General features: G+C 55.2%; 1 protein-coding gene across 4 annotated transcripts in view; it reads left to right on the top strand.

Annotated features, from left to right (window-relative positions):
* ABCA3 (ATP binding cassette subfamily A member 3) overlaps positions 1-12883 on the top strand; it is a 52015-nt gene extending 39132 nt beyond the window's left edge. For 3 of the 4 annotated variants that reach the window (XM_046666849.1, XM_046666845.1, XM_046666846.1), the window contains 12 exons: positions 713-986; positions 4108-4312; positions 4670-4889; positions 5276-5434; positions 6902-7074; positions 7698-7826; positions 7942-8136; positions 9934-10121; positions 10616-10786; positions 11066-11256; positions 11395-11468; positions 11953-12883. In XM_046666849.1, coding sequence (XP_046522805.1) covers positions 713-986; positions 4108-4312; positions 4670-4889; positions 5276-5434; positions 6902-7074; positions 7698-7826; positions 7942-8136; positions 9934-10121; positions 10616-10786; positions 11066-11256; positions 11395-11468; positions 11953-12084 — 2111 coding nt within the window. In that variant the 3' untranslated portion in view covers positions 12085-12883. The remainder of the gene's footprint in view (positions 1-712; positions 987-4107; positions 4313-4669; positions 4890-5275; positions 5435-6901; positions 7075-7697; positions 7827-7941; positions 8137-9933; positions 10122-10615; positions 10787-11065; positions 11257-11394; positions 11469-11952) is intronic. The other variant, XM_046666847.1, reaches the window with a different exon arrangement.
* The last annotated feature ends 6151 nt before the right edge of the window (positions 12884-19034 follow it).

The following is a 19034-nucleotide window of genomic DNA, read 5'->3' as shown; positions in this document are numbered from 1 at the left end:
GGGTCCTTCTAGTTGTGGCATGTGGGACGCTGCCTCAGCATAGCTTGATGAGCAGTGCCATGTCTGCGTCCAGGATCTGAACCGGCGAAACCCTGGGCCAACGAAGCAGAACGCGCGAACTTATCCACTCGGCCATGGGGCCAGTCCCAAAAGGGTACTTATTCATTCTAGAAAAATTAGAAAAACAGACAACTAGAGGGGAAAGTCCTGTGTAATCGCACCTCTTGGAGGTAGCCCTTCAACCACTCACCTGGTCTTGAGGGCTGGTCCAAGCCCACCTGGGGCCACTCCTTGCCCTGTGCCTGACCAGCACCTCAGGGGCTTCGCCCAACCAGGCTGTCCCCTGGTTTCAACAGCTCTGCCTTGTAGAGCCTCACCCTCTCCTGAGCCAGCCCCCTCCCAGCCACGTTGACCCTGGTCTGAGTCCGGTCCCTATATCTCTGTGGCTCTCTTTAGCTTCAGGAGGTGTTTGTAGGACAGAAGGAAGAGCTTGCTCTGCCTGCTCAGCCTCCTGTGACTGCAGTAAGGTGCCCCCTCACCCAAGGCCTGCAGCCCCGCAACGTGGTTCCATGGCCAAGACATTGTCTGTGCGGTGGGAGGTGGCATGCCCTTCCCGTGGTTCTCCAGGCCTTCAGAGCGCCCCAGAGCTTGGGTCTTGAATGTGGGCCATGGGCCAGTCGTCTGCACTGCTGACTCTGCCATTGCCCCCCAGGTGACCTGGAGGAGTTCCTGATCTTCAGGGCCTCGGTGGAGGGGGGCGGCTTTAACGAGCGGTGCCTGGTGGCCGCATCCTTCAGAGATGTTGGTGAGCGGACAGTGGTCACTGCCATGTTCAACAACCAGGCCTACCACTCCCCAGCCACCGCGCTGGCCGTCATGGACAACCTTCTGTTCAAGCTGCTGTGTGGCCCTCAGGCCTCCATCGTGGTCTCCAACTACCCGCAGCCCCGGAGCGCCCTGCAGGCTGCAAAGGACCAGTTCAATGAGTATGTGCACAGCCCTACCACGCCCCCACCCCTCCTATGCCCTGCCAGGACCCCACTTCCACCTGTCAGATCAGGGCCCCGCCCCCATCAGGTCAGGACCTCTCATCAGAACTGACCACCTCCAGCGCTGCCGCGGCCACCAAGGGCCACATAGGTGGATAAAGCATAGTTTCTGCCCTCAGCAAGTTTCCAGTTCTTGGTCAGGGAACCCCACGTCTTCCCCAGCCTTCCATACTCGTCCTTTCCTTGGATAGCAGAGAAGGTAGTGAGACCCCATCCCACTTACACCATGGTCCCCATGGTGGACTCCTGAGGATTTGGAGAGTGGCAGTGCCTCTTCCCAAATCTGCACCTGGCTCCTGCTGGCCACTGTCCCCAGGGAGTCCCAGCACATGTTTGTGCCCAGGGCAGCACCCAGCTGTGTGTGTGAGCGACGACAGCAGAACACAGCGAGGTCAGGTGTCATTGCCCCTCAGTGGCCTCAAGTCAGGGAACCCATTGGGCATCTCTCTCCTTAGGTCTTATCATGCCATCATATGCATAGGACTTTCCCTCATCCTGGTCACAGAGCCCCCAAAACTCTGGGGACCATCCAGAGGAAGCCACAAAAATCAGTTAATTTCAGAACAGTCACTCCACTTCAGGGCAGTTAATTAATAGGGAGTGGTTTCATCTTCACCCTGATTCTAGACTGTGCCCTGTGCCTTACAGTGTCTCCTTCCCCTTCTGCCACCTTCCATGCCTACCCCAAAAGCAGAGACACAGCGACAGTCATCTGCTCTCCTTGCCATGCTAGGAACAGACAAGTACAAAGATAAATACTGCGATGGAGCAGACTGCAGGGCCTTGAAATGATGCACAAAGTGCTGGAGAAGGGCCTTCCCTCCGATTGAGACGTAAGAGAGAGACAGGCTTACAGGGCCTTCAAAACTGGGCACGGTCATTAGCAGCTGTAGGTGCGGGCCTGTGCTGGGAGTATCGAGAAGTGGCAGCCGCATCCTGGTGGGCTCTGGACTAGGAGACCCCAAAGTAAGGCTCAGGAGGTCGGGCTTAGTGTGGTGACTGTCACCAGGCAGCAGGACTTTGGGTTTTGTTTTAACAGGTTTAGGAGACAGAATTCACCTACCATACAGTTCACCTGTTTGTAGTGTACCATTGAATAGTTGTTAAGATATTCAGAGTCATGGAGCCATCACCGCCATATAATTTTTTTTAATTTAATTGACGTGTAACGTTATGTTAGTTTCAGGTGTAGAACATAATGATTTGATATATGTATGTATTGCCAGGTGATCACCGCAGTAAGTCTAGTTAACATGCGTCACCATACATAGTTAAACATTTTTTTTTCTTATGATAAGAAACTCTAAGATTTACTTTCTTAGCAGCTTTCAAATATGCAATACAGTATTATCAACTATAGTCATCATGCTGTACATGACATCCCCAGAACTTATTTATCTTATACCTAGAAGTTTGTACCTATTCACCCCCTTCACTCATTTTGCTTCCCCACCCACCAGTCTGTCCTCTGTATCCGTGAATTCAGTTTTGTTTTGTTTTTTAGATTTTATGTATAAGTGAGATCTTACAGTATTTGTCTTTATCTGTCTGATGTATTTCGCTTAGCATAATGCCGTCAAGGTTTATTCATTTGTTGTCACAAATGGCACGCTTTCCTTCTTTTTTATGGCTGAATAATGTTCCATTGTGTATATGTACCACATTTTCTTTATCCATTCATCCATCAGTGGACACTTAGGCTGTTTCCATAGCTTGGCTATTGTAAATAATGTTGCTATGAACATGAGGATGCATATACTTTTCGAGTTAGTGTTTTCATTTCCTTTAGATAAACACCCAATGGAATTGCTCGATCACATGGGAGCTCTATTTTTAACTTTTTGAGGAACCTCCACAGTTTTCCATAGTGGCTTCACCAATTTACATTCCCACCAACAGTACACAAGGGTTTCCCTTTCTCCACATCCTTGCCAACACTTATTTCTTGACTTTTTGATGACAGCCATTCTAACAGATGTGAGGCGATAGCTCATGGTTTCAATTTGCGTTTCTCTGATGATTAGTGATGTTGAGCACCTTTTCATGTACCTGTTGGATCACAATACAATTTTTTTATAGAGTACAAGAAATTTATTGATATGGTTTCAGATTTCACATTGCAACTAACCTTTAAGAAATGGCTATTTGCTGAGTTTTGGTATCAAAGAATAATATCCACGGTCATCTGAAAAGACTATTAAAATACACTTCCCTTTTCCAACTACATGTCTCTGTGAGGCCAGATTTTTTCCATGTACTTTGGACCACAATATAATTTTATTGAACGTTTCATCACCCCTAAAAGAAACTCTGTGACCACTGGCAGTCGCTCTCCATTCCTCTCTACTCCATCTCTAAGTAGCCACTAGTCTACTTTCTGTCTCTGTGGATTTACCTGGGACATTTCATATAAATGGAATCATAAAATATGTGGCCTGTCATGACTGGCTTCTTTCACTTTCAAGGTTCAGCTACACTATAGCATGTATCAGTAGTTCATTCCCTTTTTTGTCGAAATAATATCCAGTTGTCCCAGCACCATTTGTTGAAACCATCAGGAAGTTTTTAAGCCACAAAATAATGCTATCAAAGCCGGTTCCTGGAAGCTGTTGCTGACAACCGAATGTAGAAGGCAGAATGCACTTGATGGGGGAATGAGCTCCTGCAGTGGCACAGGCACCCGACAGTCGGGGTCTGACTAGGGCAGTACAGAGAGAACCAGGCAGAGGGTCTTAGGAGATGTGGGAAAAGCAGATCGACAGGTGGTGCCATCACTTGAGTGTCTGTGGGGCGTGGGGGGCACAGGGGACAGATTGAAGGTGACTGGGAGAGTGGCCCTACCTCATGGGGACAGGAAGTCCAGAGGAGGAACTGTTCTCCAGGGAGGTGGGATTTTCCTGGTTCTGAGACCCCCACAGCTCCTGCAGTCTCTCTTAATCCCTTTTAGCGACTGGGCGACTGCACTGCATGCTTTGGATAGTAATGACCAAGGACCCCTCCTGCCTAGACATGCTGTGCTCTGTCCCTCACCTGCTCTGTCCCCACCACAACCCCACAGGGGCCGGAAAGGATTTGACATTGCCCTCAACTTGCTCTTCGCCATGGCATTCTTGGCCAGCACATTTTCCATCCTGGCAGTCAGCGAGAGGGCCATCCAGGCCAAGCACGTCCAGTTTGTGAGTGGAGTCCACGTGGCTACCTTCTGGCTCTCTGCTCTGCTGTGGGACCTCATGTCTTTCCTCGTCCCCAGTCTGCTGCTGCTGGTGAGGGCCCCATGGTGCCGGGATCCTTTGTCCAGGGGGCTTGCCTGGGGGCCCCTGCGCAGATAGCAGCCACCCTGGGCTCCATGCTGGCAGCTCAGCCCCCATTCCAGGAGGACAGTTGAGGACACCCTGGCAACCCCCCACCCCACCCCATCTGTCTCCTCTGGTAGATAGGGCCCTGGAGTGGGGTGCCCTGAGATAGCTCTGTCAGCAAAGGGGAGAAGGGGGACCTTCATCAGGGAGGGCCCTAGGGCTGAAAACCACCGCAGGAGATGGACCTGGCCTGTGGGCTGATGGGCCTGGGCTCATTGCATTGCTCTGTGGGCAAGAAGAGCTGCTGTCTCTGTGCTGCTGCAGGTGGTGTTCAAAGCCTTCGACGTGCACGCCTTTACGCGGGATGGCCACATGGCTGACGCCCTGCTGTTGCTGCTGCTCTACGGCTGGGCCATCATCCCCCTCATGTACCTGATGAACTTCTTTTTTTCGGGGGCAGCCACTGCCTACACAAGGCTGACCATATTCAACATCCTGTCGGGCATTGCCACCTTCCTCATGGTCACCATCATGCGCATCCCAGGTGGGAGCCTGGAAACCACCCCCCTCCTCCCCCACACCCTGGGCACTCATGTTGCTGCTCCGCCCAGACCGGGGAAGGTGCCAACATGGGCTCCAGGCCAGGTCACACTCTAGTCCCTGTGTTCAAGGTGGCCCTGCTTGGCCAGCTGCCTTGGCATCTGCATGTCCTCTACTGCAGCTCTGACAGTGGCTGGGGCCACCCCCCCCAGGAAGTGCAGTCATGGCAAGGCCTGGTGGTTGATCAATGGGGGATGCCCAGCCGGGTGCCCCACCCCACACACAGTGTATAGGCAACACCGGGAGCCTGCCTCCCCTGATTTGAGCTGTCCTTGGGGGCAGGCGTGGTATGTCTTCCAGCACTAATTGTTCTGTGCCTTCTCTCCACAGCGGTAAAGTTAGAAGAACTTTCCAGAACACTGGACCGCGTGTTCCTGGTGCTGCCCAACCACTGTCTGGGCATGGCAGTCAGCAGCTTCTACGAGAACTACGAGACAAGGAGGTACTGCACCTCCTCTGAGGTCGCGGCCCACTACTGCAAGAAATACAGTGAGTATCCTGGGCCCTCCCTCAGGGCAGCCCCTTCCTCTCCGCTTTCTCCCTGAGGACTGGCCAGAGCATCCCCACGACCCTCGTTACCACAAAGGGGCTCTCTTGGGGGGCTCTGGGCCCAAGGTGTGACTAAGTAGGTCCCTGGTCCCAGCACTGAGAGACCCTGTGTGTGAGCACCAGAAGGGTCTTCAGAAGACAGCGTTCACCACCCCGCCCAATGATATGTGCTCCCCCTTCCTGCTTAGCTGACCCTTAATCCTCTGTGAGGTCAGCCCAGGCCCCACTCAAACCTGGGCTGGGCACCCCTCACTGCCTCCACAGCTCTCAGACACACAGGGCAGTCCCCACTTCCTTGACCAGCTTCCACCTGATCCCACCCACACCCACCCCTTCCAGCTTTCAGTGGCTCCCAGAATTCCTTGGCTTGTGGGGCGGCATCCCTGCAGTCTCCGTCTCTGTCTTTATGTGGCCTCCTCCTCTGTGTGCCTGTATCTCAAATGTCCCTCTGCCTTTCTCTTGTAAGGACATTTTTCATTGGATTTAGGGCCCACCCTAAATCCAGGATCTTCCCCCGAGAACCTTAACTCATTACATCCGCAAAGACCCTATTTCTAAGTAAGGCCATTCACAGGCTTCAGGGCTTAGGATGTGGACCTGTCTTTCTGGGGCTCCCATTCAGCCCACCATATGCCCTTTCTGTGCCTGGAACAGTCTTCAGCAGGTGGTCAGCTGTCACCTCTGTGAGCCCTGTACGTCCCGCAGACAGGCTCAGTCTCTGCTCTGTTCCAGCCGTTTCCTTACCTCATAGGACCTACTTGGGATTGCTTTGCTGCGTGCCCATCCCCTCTCTAAACCCTGACTACCTGAGGGGGGCACATCTTACCTGTCCTACTTCTCAGTGCAGTCCATGACACGAGGAAGCCAGTGTGTGAATGAGCGAGTGAGGGCATGACTCAGTCACTCATCATAGGTGCCCCTCAAAAGGCGGGAACTGCCCTGAAACGTGGGAAGTGCTTGGGGCTCCATGTGGCAGTGACAAACATGGGTCACACTCTCCAAAGATGAATGGACCCTGTGCCTTCTCAGCCTCTGTCAAGAGGGCCGGGGTGGGGGCCAGTCCCGTGGCCAAGTGGTAAAGTTCACGTGCTCCCCTTCAGCAGCCCAGGGTTCACAGGTTTGGATCTTGGGTGTGGACCTACACACCGGTCGTCAGGCCATGCTGTGGTGGCATCCCACTTAGAGGAACTAGAATGACTTACAGCTAGGACATACAACTATGTACTGGGGCTTTGGGGAGGAAAAAAAAGAGGAAGATTAGCAACAGATGTTAGCTCAGGGCTAATCTTCCTCACCAAAATTATACCTTAAAAAAAAGAAAAAAGAGGGCCAGGGTGCAGGCGCCTGGTGGGCCTAGACAGAGGCGCCTGGGGTGCAGGGTGCAGTGCCCTCTCCTTGCCCACACAGACATCCAGTACCAGGAGAACTTCTATGCATGGAACGCCCCTGGGGTAGGCAGGTTCGTGACCTCCATGGCTGCCTCAGGGTTTGCCTACCTCACCCTGCTCTTCCTCATTGAGACGGACCTGCTGTGGAGGCTGAAGACCTGCATCTGTGCCTTGCGGAGGCGGCGGGCACTGGTGAGTGGCCCTCCTACCACAGTCCAGCTTCCTTGGGCCCACATGCAGGGAGGGCCTTGTCACCTGGCCATGGCCAGGGTGCACGTCCACCTCAGCATTCCCAGCCTAGGAAGGAGTCATGGTCCTCACGTCACCAGGTGCTCTTGAGTCCCAAGACCCTGAAGCTGTGGAGTTGGGGAGCCTGGGGCCTTGGGGTCCTCAGTCTCAGCAGAGGCAGTATGGGCCGGTGCCCTGTGTTTGTCACATGCATCGCATCCCACAAACACACACGCAAAACCTGCTGAGACTGCCCTGGATGTACAGATTAACCCTGGGCAAATGGGCTTCTCTAAAATATTAAGACTTCTCTAAGGAGTTTCTGGCCATGTTATTAAAATCTCCCACACCCCTCAGAGGAGTCTCCTAGTTTACCCCATGAGTCCTGCGCCGTCCTTGTTCCTCGGCAGTTTTTCTCTCCTTAATGTGAATTTCAGCCCTGAAGTCCACCCTGCTCTCCTTGTGAAAGGTCTGTGTTAGCACACGTGGGGCTGAGCTGGAGGGAGCAGTCCCGGTGACCTATTTCTCCCATGGAAAAGGAGCCCTCTGGCTGGAGTTCAGTCGTAGTCTTTTTTCGCAACAATTAGATGGAAGTGTACACTCGGACGTCAGTGCTTCCTGAAGACCAGGACGTGGTAGACGAGAGGAACCGAATCCTGGCCCCCAGCCTGGACTCTCTGCTGGATACACCTCTGATTATCAAGGAGCTCTCTAAGGTAAGGTGGGCCCTCACTCCACTGGGCCTCCTAGGGTCGGCCTGCACTGTCTGGAAGCTGGCTCTCTGCCATCTCCAGGCCTCCCCATTGCTCTTTTCTCCTGGGTACCTTGCAGGTGTACGAGCAGCGGGCACCCCTCCTTGCCGTGGACAAGATCTCCCTCGCAGTCCAGAAAGGGGAGTGCTTCGGCTTGCTAGGTTTCAACGGAGCTGGGAAAACGACGACTTTCAAAATGCTGACTGGGGAGGAGACCATCACTTCTGGGGACGCCTTTGTCGGGGGCTATAGCATCAGCTCTGACATCGGGAAGGTGGGTGCCACCAGGGAGATGGGAAGAGAGAGCACCCTGGAGGTAGGGATGGGGCTTGTTTCTGGCTCACAGTTCATGGACAGCTGGTCGAGGTAGTGACCAGGGGTCAGAGCTAAGCAAGCGATGGAGAGGAGAGAAAGGGTAGAAAGATAAGGGCCCCCTCGGCCAGAAGGGCCCAGACCTGCCTGGTGCCTGAGACTGGGCCCCTCCCAGAGAAGCCACTTCTCTGGACCTGGGGGTGTAGTGCTCACAGTACTGCCCCACTGCCCCAAAGAACAGGCTCTCTTTAGTGTGTGTGTGTAGACTCACAGTAATGAACAGCCCTGGACTGTTCAGACCGTGCATCTGCCAAGAACCAGAAGCTGGATAAAACATCAATGATAAACCACATCGGTAAGAGCGTCACAGAGCCCGCAGCATGGAGAGGAACTCTGGTCAAAATCTGTGAGCCCTGAGAGGCACTACTGCACAGAGGGCGCACTGTGTTCCAGGCAACTCAGGCTTGGGTTTAGGGGCCTTGTTGAGTGAAGGGGGCAGAAACAAAGGCCAGGGCCCCCCTGTGGCAGTGTAATAAGAGACTTTCCCCACGTGGGGCTGAACCCAAATGGCAACCCTGTAGGGTAAGGATGAACCGGGCTGCCCTCCTCTCCCACCAACCCTGGGGATTGCTTGGAAGGTTCCCTGTGTGCTGAGCAGAGCCGGGAAAAGGAACGAAGAAGAGCCCATTCCTGTGAGTGACAGCATCTCCTGAAATCTCCTGAACTGGCAGCTAGGGCTTCTAGTCTGCTGTGCCCCTAGACCGCAGCACACACCCTCTCTGGAGGAAGGGCTTCGTCCTAGACCTTGAAGAACCACCGACTAAATAGTGTTTCAAGGCCTATGAGCCATGCGCAGCTAAAAATGAAGGAGACAGGGCCTCCCAACCAGAACCCGCAGACACAAGGGCCCCCAGGAGAAACAAGCCCACCACTGCAGATTTGCAATCACCAGACCCAGCTTATGAAACGGCTGTGTTTACTGTGTTTAAAGAAATAAGCAAGATTGAAAATATATGCAGGAAAGAGAAAACTATAAATGTGATCTAGAAAGTGGAGGAGAGAGTGAGAAGTTCTAAATAGACTTCATCTGAGCTCCAGCAGGAAAGGAGGGAATGTGGGAAGGTGATAACTGACCGGGCAATGGTGAAGAATGTTTCCAAACTGATTAAGCAAATTCTGGAAGCCTAAGAACCCCAAGGAGGGCAAAGAGAAAGAAACCCTATCTCTAGAATCCACAGAACCCAGGCTCCCCTGTCCCCTTCCAGTGGCTGAAGGTAGTCAGGGAGATGGCTGTGCAGCGTCCTGGCTCTGTTGAATGAACAGGACCACCTGCTCAGAGACCAGCTGCCACGCTGTCTGACCAGGCAATGCCCCACTGCAACAGTGTTGCCAGCGAACATCTCTTTGACTAGAGGGAGAAGAAAGAAAAGACCTAGCACACATTAGGTGCTTGTTACACATCTGATGCGTAAATGAGGGGCGGTTCATCAGCAGATATTCACATGGTGATGATGACTTTGTATAATCAATACATTCTTGCACCAACCCTCCCTCATGCTGTCCATAGTGGACTAGTCTCTGGCATCTCTGACTCGTCAGTGTGGGCGGCATGGGAGCCCATGGACTCCCTGAGCTAGCCAAGCCCCTCCTGTGTCCAGCTTGTGCACCAGCTGATGGACCACCCTGGACAGATCCACTGTGAGAAAGCTGGAGAAGCTTCCTCTGATCTTCTGCCTTCCGGGCTGTGTTCCAACTCCAGGTGCGGCAGCGGATCGGCTACTGCCCCCAGTTTGATGCTCTGCTGGACCACATGACGGGCCGGGAGACGCTGGTCATGTACGCCCGGCTCCGGGGCATCCCCGAGCGCCACATCGGTGCCTGCGTAGAGAACACGCTTCGGGGCCTGCTCCTGGAGCCGCATGCCAACAAGCTGGTCAGGACATACAGGTGCACCTGTGCCCCATCTCCCCCAGCCCCCGACCTGGTAATGCAGTGACCCCAGGAGTCTTCCAAGTGTGGAGTCGGGGTCTCTCTTACCATAGAGCTGGGGGCAGCCACATAGGTCAGGGCCGGGCTCCCACACATTGTTCTAGGATTGACCAGGGATTTGGTAGTATGACCCAGGCAGCACTAGGTAAGAGGGCTGCCCTGCCGGTTCCCACCACCTGGAGACAAGGCCAGCCAGCGGTGATATCAGGACCCTGTAAGGCCCCCGTAGGTGCAGACATGGTGTTACTGCTCTAGTTGGGGGCATGGACCAATGCCCTGGGCATGGCTTTCTCTGGGGCCTCCAACTCTGTGAGGTGGGCTTTGCAGGCATACTCACCTCATCCCTCCTCACCTGGGGCACTTTGTGACCATTGGCCCCGTCCTCTGCTGGGACCCGGGGAGCCCATGCTAATTAGCAGCCTTGCCTCTCCCCACGGCCCCTCGGCCCCCAGCGGTGGCAACAAGCGGAAGCTGAGCACTGGCATTGCCCTGCTTGGAGAGCCTGCAGTCATCTTCCTGGACGAGCCATCCACTGGCATGGACCCTGTGGCCCGGCGCCTGCTCTGGGACACCGTGGCAAGGGCCCGAGAGTCTGGCAAGGCTATTGTCATCACCTCCCATAGGTAGAGCCGGCATCTCTGTGGGTCTGTGGAAGAGCTGGGATAAGGCTGTGGGAGGGGTGGGCCAGGAGGGGCTACTTGGACAGAAGACCTGTCAGCAGCTGGTGCAGAGTCTGTGAGGAGAGTCCCCAGGCTCTGCCATGTGGGCTACACTCTGAGCTCGGGAGTTGGGAAGAGCCTGATTTGGGCATCAACACCCTCCCATCTGCACGGGGCTTTGCCATGGAAGGCAGGCATCAGCATCCCCCAGCCCTGTGTCAGGCCAGCACCCTCTCTCCCCAGCATGGAGGAATGTGAGGCCTTGTGCACCCGGCTGGCCATCATGGCACAGGGTCAGTTCAAGTGCCTGGGCAGCCCGCAGCATCTCAAGAGCAAGTTTGGCAGCGGCTACTCCCTGCAGGCCAAGGTCCGGAGTGACGGGCAGCAGAAGGTCCTAGAGGAGTTCAAGGCATTTGTGGACCTGACCTTCCCAGGTATGTGATGCTGAGCAGAGGGCGTCTGTGTCTCACCCCTGATCCCTGGGATGAGGGCCGAGATTCCGTAGACCCAGGCCACCCTCTCCTGGCCCTCTGGCTAGGCCTTCACAGGGACACAGTCTCTCCTTTATGCAGGCAGCATCCTGGAAGATGAACACCGAGGGATGGTCCATTATCACCTGCCTGGCAATGACCTTAGCTGGGCGAAGGTGAGCACGAGCCCCACTGGGCCTCAGCTAGAGCTAGGGAAGGTCCCTTCAGTGGTCATGCCTTTTTTGGTAATTCTAGGTTCTTTCCAAGGAAGAATCACTTGCAGTTTCTGCTCTAACACTCACCCTAATACCTGCTGGGTTTGGAGTTTTACACCCAAAATATTTGAGTTGGGAAAAACTTGGTGCAAAAAAAGAAACAGGCCCAGAGAGGGAACACAGGTTGCCAGGGTCATACTCTGACCTGGGAAGAGTCAGGAGGAAACCCGGTTCCTGTGCCTGCTGGCCCTGCACAGCCCACCTCCTCCCTCTGGGAGTGTGGCTCACCCCTTGGGGCTGACTTCCTGAAGGTGCTTCACGGACCAGGCAGGGGCAGGAGTAGGATCTTTCAGGGCTTTACCACCCCTTACGGCCAAAAGACTCCCAGACTAGCCAAGGAACCAGGCCCTGGGCTTGTTAACAGCGGCTTTTCTGCTTCCCAAAGGTGTTTGGTATTCTGGAAAAGGCCAAGGAGAAGTACGGAGTGGACGACTACTCCGTGAGCCAGATCTCACTGGAGCAGGTCTTCCTGAGCTTTGCCCACTTGCAGCCGCCCACCGAGGACGAGGGGCTGTGAGGAGTCGGCACGGGTGGGGTGAGCGGTCACACAGGTGGGCGTCCTCTCCCTCTGAGTTCATCTTAATCTGCACCCTTATTTCTAATCACTGTTTTCTATGACGGATATGAGAATCAAGGCACAGTACGGACCAGGCATGTCAGTACTCTCATGCCAGGAATCAGCATGCCACCATCCACGTCTACAGCAGTCACCGCAGCCCGCTCTCCAGAACTCGAGATCCCAACCAAGAGCAGGTCGGGCAGTCCGTGCAGGCAAGCCTCAGGGTCTTTGGGCAGAGAGCCATGTAGGTAAAGGCCACAGCTGACCCCAGGATTGAATTTCCCCAAGTGCTTGCAAGGAGAGCACCCAGTGACATCTCCACGTTCGCACTTGGCACAGAGGTTCCCTAGGGGTGACACAGGAAGCCAGCGGGACAGTCGGCATCTGGGCTCACCAGGCTGCCCAGAATGGACAGAAGGTCGCCTGTTGCCATCCATGAGGGAGATCCTGGCCATGATTTGGCGCTGAGGTCTTGGCTTTCTGTGCAGTTGGGGGCATCCTGGGAGTCCCTGCTTCTCAGTGTGGACACTACACCAGGCAGAGCCAAGCCTGTGCCCAGTATCATCCCACCAGCATCTTCCAGAGTCAGCTGGAGAGGGGAGGGATGGCAGTCCTTCGTTCCCAACACTGGCCTGCTGTGGAGTCACAGGCCGGGAGGCCAGTCAGGGATCACTGTCGGGCTGAGTGGCCATCTGTGGAGGATGCACCCAACAGGTGGTGACTTTGTCCAGAAAATAAAGGCTGGGAGGAAATGTGACCCGGGTCTGTGAGTCACACACAAGATGGGGGTCACAGAACCACTCACTCACCCACAGTCCTAACACAAGCCTCCTGTTCAAGTTTCAGACGCAAAAGCCTGAGCTCGTTGTTCCCACTCTCCAGTAAACTTACAGAACTCGCTGCTGTGGTACAAAGGAACAAACCCAAACTGCAAGGGGCAAAGCAGGTTAGAGAAACAACCAACTGACAGATCCTTCATCTGCAGTGAGGGAGGGGTGTAGGGCTGGTGTAGGAGGGTGCAGACCTGGCAGGGCAGGAGGCCTTTGGCTCCAGGGCCACTCATGGGCTTTAAGCCATTTTCCAGAAGATGCTCCTTCAACGTCAGCTCACTTTTCATTTATGCAGTTATTTTTTACAGCTTTCTAAATTTTTGTGATTCGAATCTCTGTGTCTTTTACATTCCTTTAGAATTCATAGTTTTAGAAAAGACTTGTTTTCATCACTTTGGTTCATTTGGGAGTTTCAAATTTGCATTTTTATCAGTATCAAAGTTTATGAATGCTGCAAATAGTTTCAGCAACTCCTTTAGTCCCTTTGAAGTTCTTGAAACTATCATCATTTAGTTCCATGTTATAAAAAATGAACTTAGGGGTGCCTTTGGTCCTAAACCTTGCCCAAGAGGTCGGTCTGAGCGGCCAACCTGCTGTCTGGTGGTTGCCGGTTTGCTGCACCTGGGCTGGATCTGCCATGTCGTGGGAGGAGGGTAGAGGCCATCGCGGCCTGGCCATGTGTCCATGCCTGACAGCCCTCCTGCAGGGCAGCCTGGGCTTGTTTTTAAGCCCACATGTTAAAGATTGAGAAAGTTCTCATTTTCCTCCTTTGATGCCAGAAAAAAGGTCATGAGGAAAGGCATTCAGGACTGAAGGAACAGCATGTGTGAGGCACACCCACGCCAAACCAGACTGCGTCAGTGCAGGGAGAGGTGGGTTCACTGGTGGGTGACGAGGTGGAGAGATGAGTGCAGAGGAGACTGGCAGGACTAAAGTAGGAACTGTCATGGTCAGAGAGCCTTCTTAGGTGGACGACATGGCAGCTGTGGAGGAGGATATGGGCACAGGCAAGGCTGCAACAGTGGGGACAAGGGGCAGGCACACAGCACAGTCAGGGAGAGCCCAGAGGACTCGGGGTGTCCATGGGTGGGGTGCATGGCTGCACCCAAGCACAGAGCTTGGGCAACTGCAGGAATGACAGAAGGGACCCCAGGAGCAGCAGAAGGGGCACAACTGTTAGGGTCCACCTGGCATCCCTGGGTCATCTGGAGGCTGCTGGAAAGCTGATGCTGGAGCTGAGAGTCCTTGAGGAGCCTGGAGTGAGGCCTCAGACACCACCTCCCACCGCCGGCCTTGGCTAGTTTGGTTTGTGCTGTGACAGCTCTAAGCCTGGGGGGTGGGAGGGGTGCGGAGCTGAACTCCCCATCAGGAGAGCCAGCCTGCTTCATGCCCCTGACTTCCTATTCCACTCTCCTCTAGACCTTCAGGCTCAGATGGTCCCTAGGGATGCTGGTCCCAAACAGCTGCTGCATCTGCCAGGCGCAGCCCTCCCCAGGACTCAACTCCTGCCCTGCCCCCAACAGCAGTTAGGAGACCCTACACAGCCTGGTCCAGGGCTCCCAAGGGGCAGACACCCACATCCGGGCTAAGAGCAAGGCCGTGGAAAAGTCCTGCCTAGGCCAACGGTGTGGCTCAACTGAAACCCAGATGGTGGACACAGGGACTGCCCTTCAGCCTGACAGCTGCACCCAGAACTTAGAGAGGGCCCTGACAAGGGAGGAGGGCAGCCACATGGGGAGGGAAGGGAGACCCTGCTAGGGGGAGGGCTGAGGTGAAGCCCCCCCACTGCCTGCACGGTGGGGAAGGGTTCCCAGGCAGCAGGTCACAGGCTAAGGGAACCCCACCCCCAGGCCATAGGAACAGCTGCTATGGAATAAAGACTCTCCAATAGGCTTGCTGCGCACATCAGAAAAGCCCAGATGACAGTCTTTCAAAAAAGAAAGGTGTTTATTTCTCTGCCAAGTAATAAGGCCAGAGAAGGCAGTCCGGACATTCTGTCACCATCAAGGTCTCAGGGAACCAGACTCCATCTGCCTGCTCCATCCAGGTGCAGGCTACCCTCCTCAAGGTCACCTCTCAGGGTCCATGGTGCCACTGAGGCTTCCAGATGGAATCAGTGGGAAGCAGGGGGTGCAGCAGGAGAGCACAGCTCCCAGGTGTCATACACTTCTGTGTCCATTTTGTTGCCCAGAACACAGGCACACAGCAGCACCAGGTGCAAGGAGCTGGGACATGCAGTCCCTTATCTAGCTGGGCACGCCAGATAAAACCCAGATACCAGGACACAACCGCAGTCTCTGCCACGACTGTAGCAGGCAGGCTGGCATCCTCGAGGAGGTGGTCCCCCATGCATGCGTTAGTCATCCACCTGAGCCAATGAGACCTGCCCACCCACTCAGGAAGCCCTGAGGGTCCCTGCTGACCAGCAGAAGTGGTCATACCCTAGGCCCACCCACTCCTCTCTCCCCAACAGAGTGCCCTGACCCATTGGTTGCAGGGACTCAGAAAAGCAAAACAAACTGGATAGTTTCTTGCTTGACAAACTCCAGTCCCAGATCTTTCCCAGGACTCCAGGGGAAGCCAAGGTCACCTGAGTCCCGAGGACCCTGACCCAGTCTCACAAAGCAGCAGACAAGACCAAGGCAGGGAGACCAGCAAGATGGAGGTGTAAGCCAAGGCCAGCACTTGGAGGGGAGGCTGGAAGGCAGATCCAAGGGCAGCCACAAGCTGTCTGGGGATGACTACATACCCCAGGCGGAGGAGATGGCCAGGCCTTCCTGGCCTGAACTCAATCAATTTCTTGAATACCTGATGTCCCAAGACCCCAGGCCAGTCAGACCTGAGACCTGCAGGGCCAGAGTCTGGGGATGAGTGGGAGAGGGTTCCGAAAGGCTAGCCCAGGGCTAGGCTGCCAGCCAGAGCAGCTGATTCCTGCTGTCCCATCTGAGTGACACCTCATGCCAGCTGCTGTTCAGCTCACCTCTGGGGACCAGCACAGCACTCATGGTATAAGCTGGCCGGGCCCTCTGGGACCCTCATTCCCACACAGTCTCATCAGTGTGAAGGTGACTGCCGTCAGTGGCACTAAGGGCCAGAGTAAGAGGGACGTTCCTGGGTAGACAGCCCAGGCCCCACCTGGCCCAGAGGGGCTAAACTCCACCCACTCCTGCATGGAGGAGATGGCTCATAGGGGCTCCAAGAGGTACCCCCAACACCAAAGTCGGGGTTAGCCACTCACCCCACCCTACAGCTGAGGCCAGCAGGCTGAGTGTGCGATATCCCACCCTCCAGACATAAGGCCCCATTCCCTGAACCCTGGCTCAGGTCCAACCCCAAACCCTGGAATGTTCAAGATCCCGCAGCCCCTCTCCCTTCCCTAAGAGAGGGCAGGGCACCCTGGGGGCCCTGCATGAGGGGGCTCAGGGCGGGTGGGCCTGGAGGCTGCCTGAGAATGGGCAACAAGGCAGAGGTCCGAGTCCCCACCGGCCCCCCAGGAGAGGCAGCCAGGAAGCAGGACAGCCCTGGGCCCTGGAGTCCGATCTCCACTTGATGGGCCCATGTGGCCTGGGCAGGCAGGAGGAAGTGCTGAAGCTATGGGGTCGGGCCCAGGGAGCGGGGGCCCTGCCTTCCTTCCTCAACACACGGGGCTGCCCAGGCCCCACTCCTGGGGCCCGGCCCACACCCCACAGATGCCCGCCTCAGACGCCTCCAAAGTCAGAGAAGCTCCAAGTCAACTGGCTGTGGATGGCACAAGGGGGGACCAGGGGGCCGGGCTGGAGGCCAGGATGGCTCGGCCCCAGTGAGAGCCCCAGCAACACCACAGCCTGCTCTGTATGCGGCTCTGGCTGGGCCCCACCCTGTACCCTATGACAGCCTCAGGGTGGGTAGCTCAGGTGTCATTATTCTTGACTTCCTTGGAGCAGAAATGGACACAGGGCTTTGGGCATGTGATAACCAGCACACGTTCCCAAGCCCACAGCACAGGCTTCCAAGCACACAGCTCAGCAGCCCCCCAGCCTTGCAGCCCCTCCAGAGAGCAGCCTGCACTTCCTAGCAGAGTCCAGAGGTGCCTGCTGGGGGGACCTCAGGACCTGAATCCCCCACATCTTAGAGACATGAACCTGGAGCCGGGGAGGCCTCACAACTCCAGACCCTCACTGGCTGGCTGGACCTTTCAGACCCAGCCTGGCCACCCAGGAGGACCGACCAGGACCTCCTCCTGGGCTCCTTCTTCCTAGGTTTCTTCAGGGGCTGCAGGCACCCACCCCCAGACAGGAGCCAGGCCTTGGGGACCTGACTCTTCCTCTAATGCCTCCCCTAAGGTCACCAAGACATCACAACCTCCCTGACCCCACCGAAACCCCTCTCTTCCACCTGGCTGGGCCACACCTGCCCTTGGCACAGAGATTGTCAGCAATGAGTAGAAGTGCTTCCTTGACATGGTTTACAAGGAGACACAATGCCTGCTCCAGGCTCCTGGGTGGCCCACTGTGACTTCCAGTATATCTCAGGCTATCCCTGACCCTCTCAGAGCCTGGGTCACCAGCCTCCAAGGGCAGACATCACAGAGGCCATCAGGCCCATAGAGGAAGGCAGAGGGAACATTCTGCCTTGACATGGGTACTCTCAAATGAGAGCAACCCCACATCGCCGACAGGTGGCCCTCAGCCCTGGGAGGACAGGGAGGAGGGCTCAGATACTGGTCAGAGCCTGCAGGATGCCTATGGCATAGAGCTCCAGGCCTGGGGCCCGTTACCAGATGCCCTGTTCACAGGAGCCCTGTCCCACCCCCTCCACCAAACCCAGGCCAGACACCTCCTGAAGTCCCCAAGGCCTCAGCCCCCTGGCCCTCAGCCCCCACGGGCTCAGAGGGTTGGCACTAGGGGCTGAGAGGGCAGAAAGCCAGGAATTCTGGAAGGCTGGGGGAAGCCTCCAGAGTTTTATTTTCTCATGTTTCTTCCAAACATTCTGCTGATCCTCAAAATGGCAAAAGCCAAGATGCTCAAATTTTAAAGCCCAACAGCTGATAACAAAAATCAGTAATATTTAGGGGCTGGCCCCATGGCCGAGTGGTTAAGTTCATGCACTTTGCTTCGATGGCCTAGGCTTTCGCCAGTTCGGATCGTGGGCACAGACCTAGTACTGCTCATCAAGCCATGCTGAGGCGGCATCCCACATGCCACAACTAGAAGGACCCACAGCTAGAATATACAACTATGTACTGGGGGCTTTTGGGGAGAAAAAGGAAAAATAAAAAATAAAATATTTTTTAAAAAATCAGTAATTTAGAAACAAATTTGAGTAAATTCATGTGTCTGAATAAATCATGCTTTTAGATTTAACATAAAATGTGTTAACATTTATATGCATGCCAAATTGTATTACTTTAGAGCATTTAAAAAAAAAGCAGAGGGGTCTGTCAGCTAAGCTGGTGGTGTCCAAACTCTCCTTTCACCACAGTGGGGTCACTGGCCTGCCCCCCCCACCTAGGGTGTCAGTGTCACTTTTGGTTTGGGCACTTCAGGCAATACTGATGGTTGGTCCAGGATGTGTGGGGCTCCCATGTGCTGCCAAGGCCTCCTCACAGACCTCCATGTGCTGCGTACCCGGACCACCAAGGCCACCAGTCCCCCATGCCGACCCTCTGGGCCCCTTCACTGCTGCAGGGCCAGGGGCCCCCTTCTGTTCCACTTACCCTCCATGCCTGGGCATGGCAGATATGATAGTGTCACAGAGAATTTAACTTGCTCTAAAAAGCCCCCCACCCTCCCACCTCCAGTCAAATGTAAATCGAAAGGAAGGACCCAGACCCAGAATGACTGCCTGCCAACCCCACCCCCAGGAACATGTTGGTGCCTCAGTGGAGGGACTCAGGAGGCAGGCTGCTCCTCCTGGGCGGTCTTTTTTTCCCAGCTCCTCAGACACCCCTCAGCCCAGGGTGAGGTGTTAGGGGCACACTTGACTCCCCTGGACCAGGCCAGAGGGACTGGATGAGGGAAAGGAGTCACCACCCACTGGCTGGGAACACCACGTGAAGAGAGAGCAATGACTTGCAGACTGTATCCACAGCACCATCCA

The sequence above is a fragment of the Equus quagga genome, chromosome 7 (assembly GCF_021613505.1).
Source record: "Equus quagga isolate Etosha38 chromosome 7, UCLA_HA_Equagga_1.0, whole genome shotgun sequence".
Classification (NCBI taxonomy): domain Eukaryota; kingdom Metazoa; phylum Chordata; class Mammalia; order Perissodactyla; family Equidae; genus Equus; species Equus quagga.
Note: the sequence above shows the minus strand (reverse complement) of the source record. Positions and strands in the feature narration are given on the sequence as shown.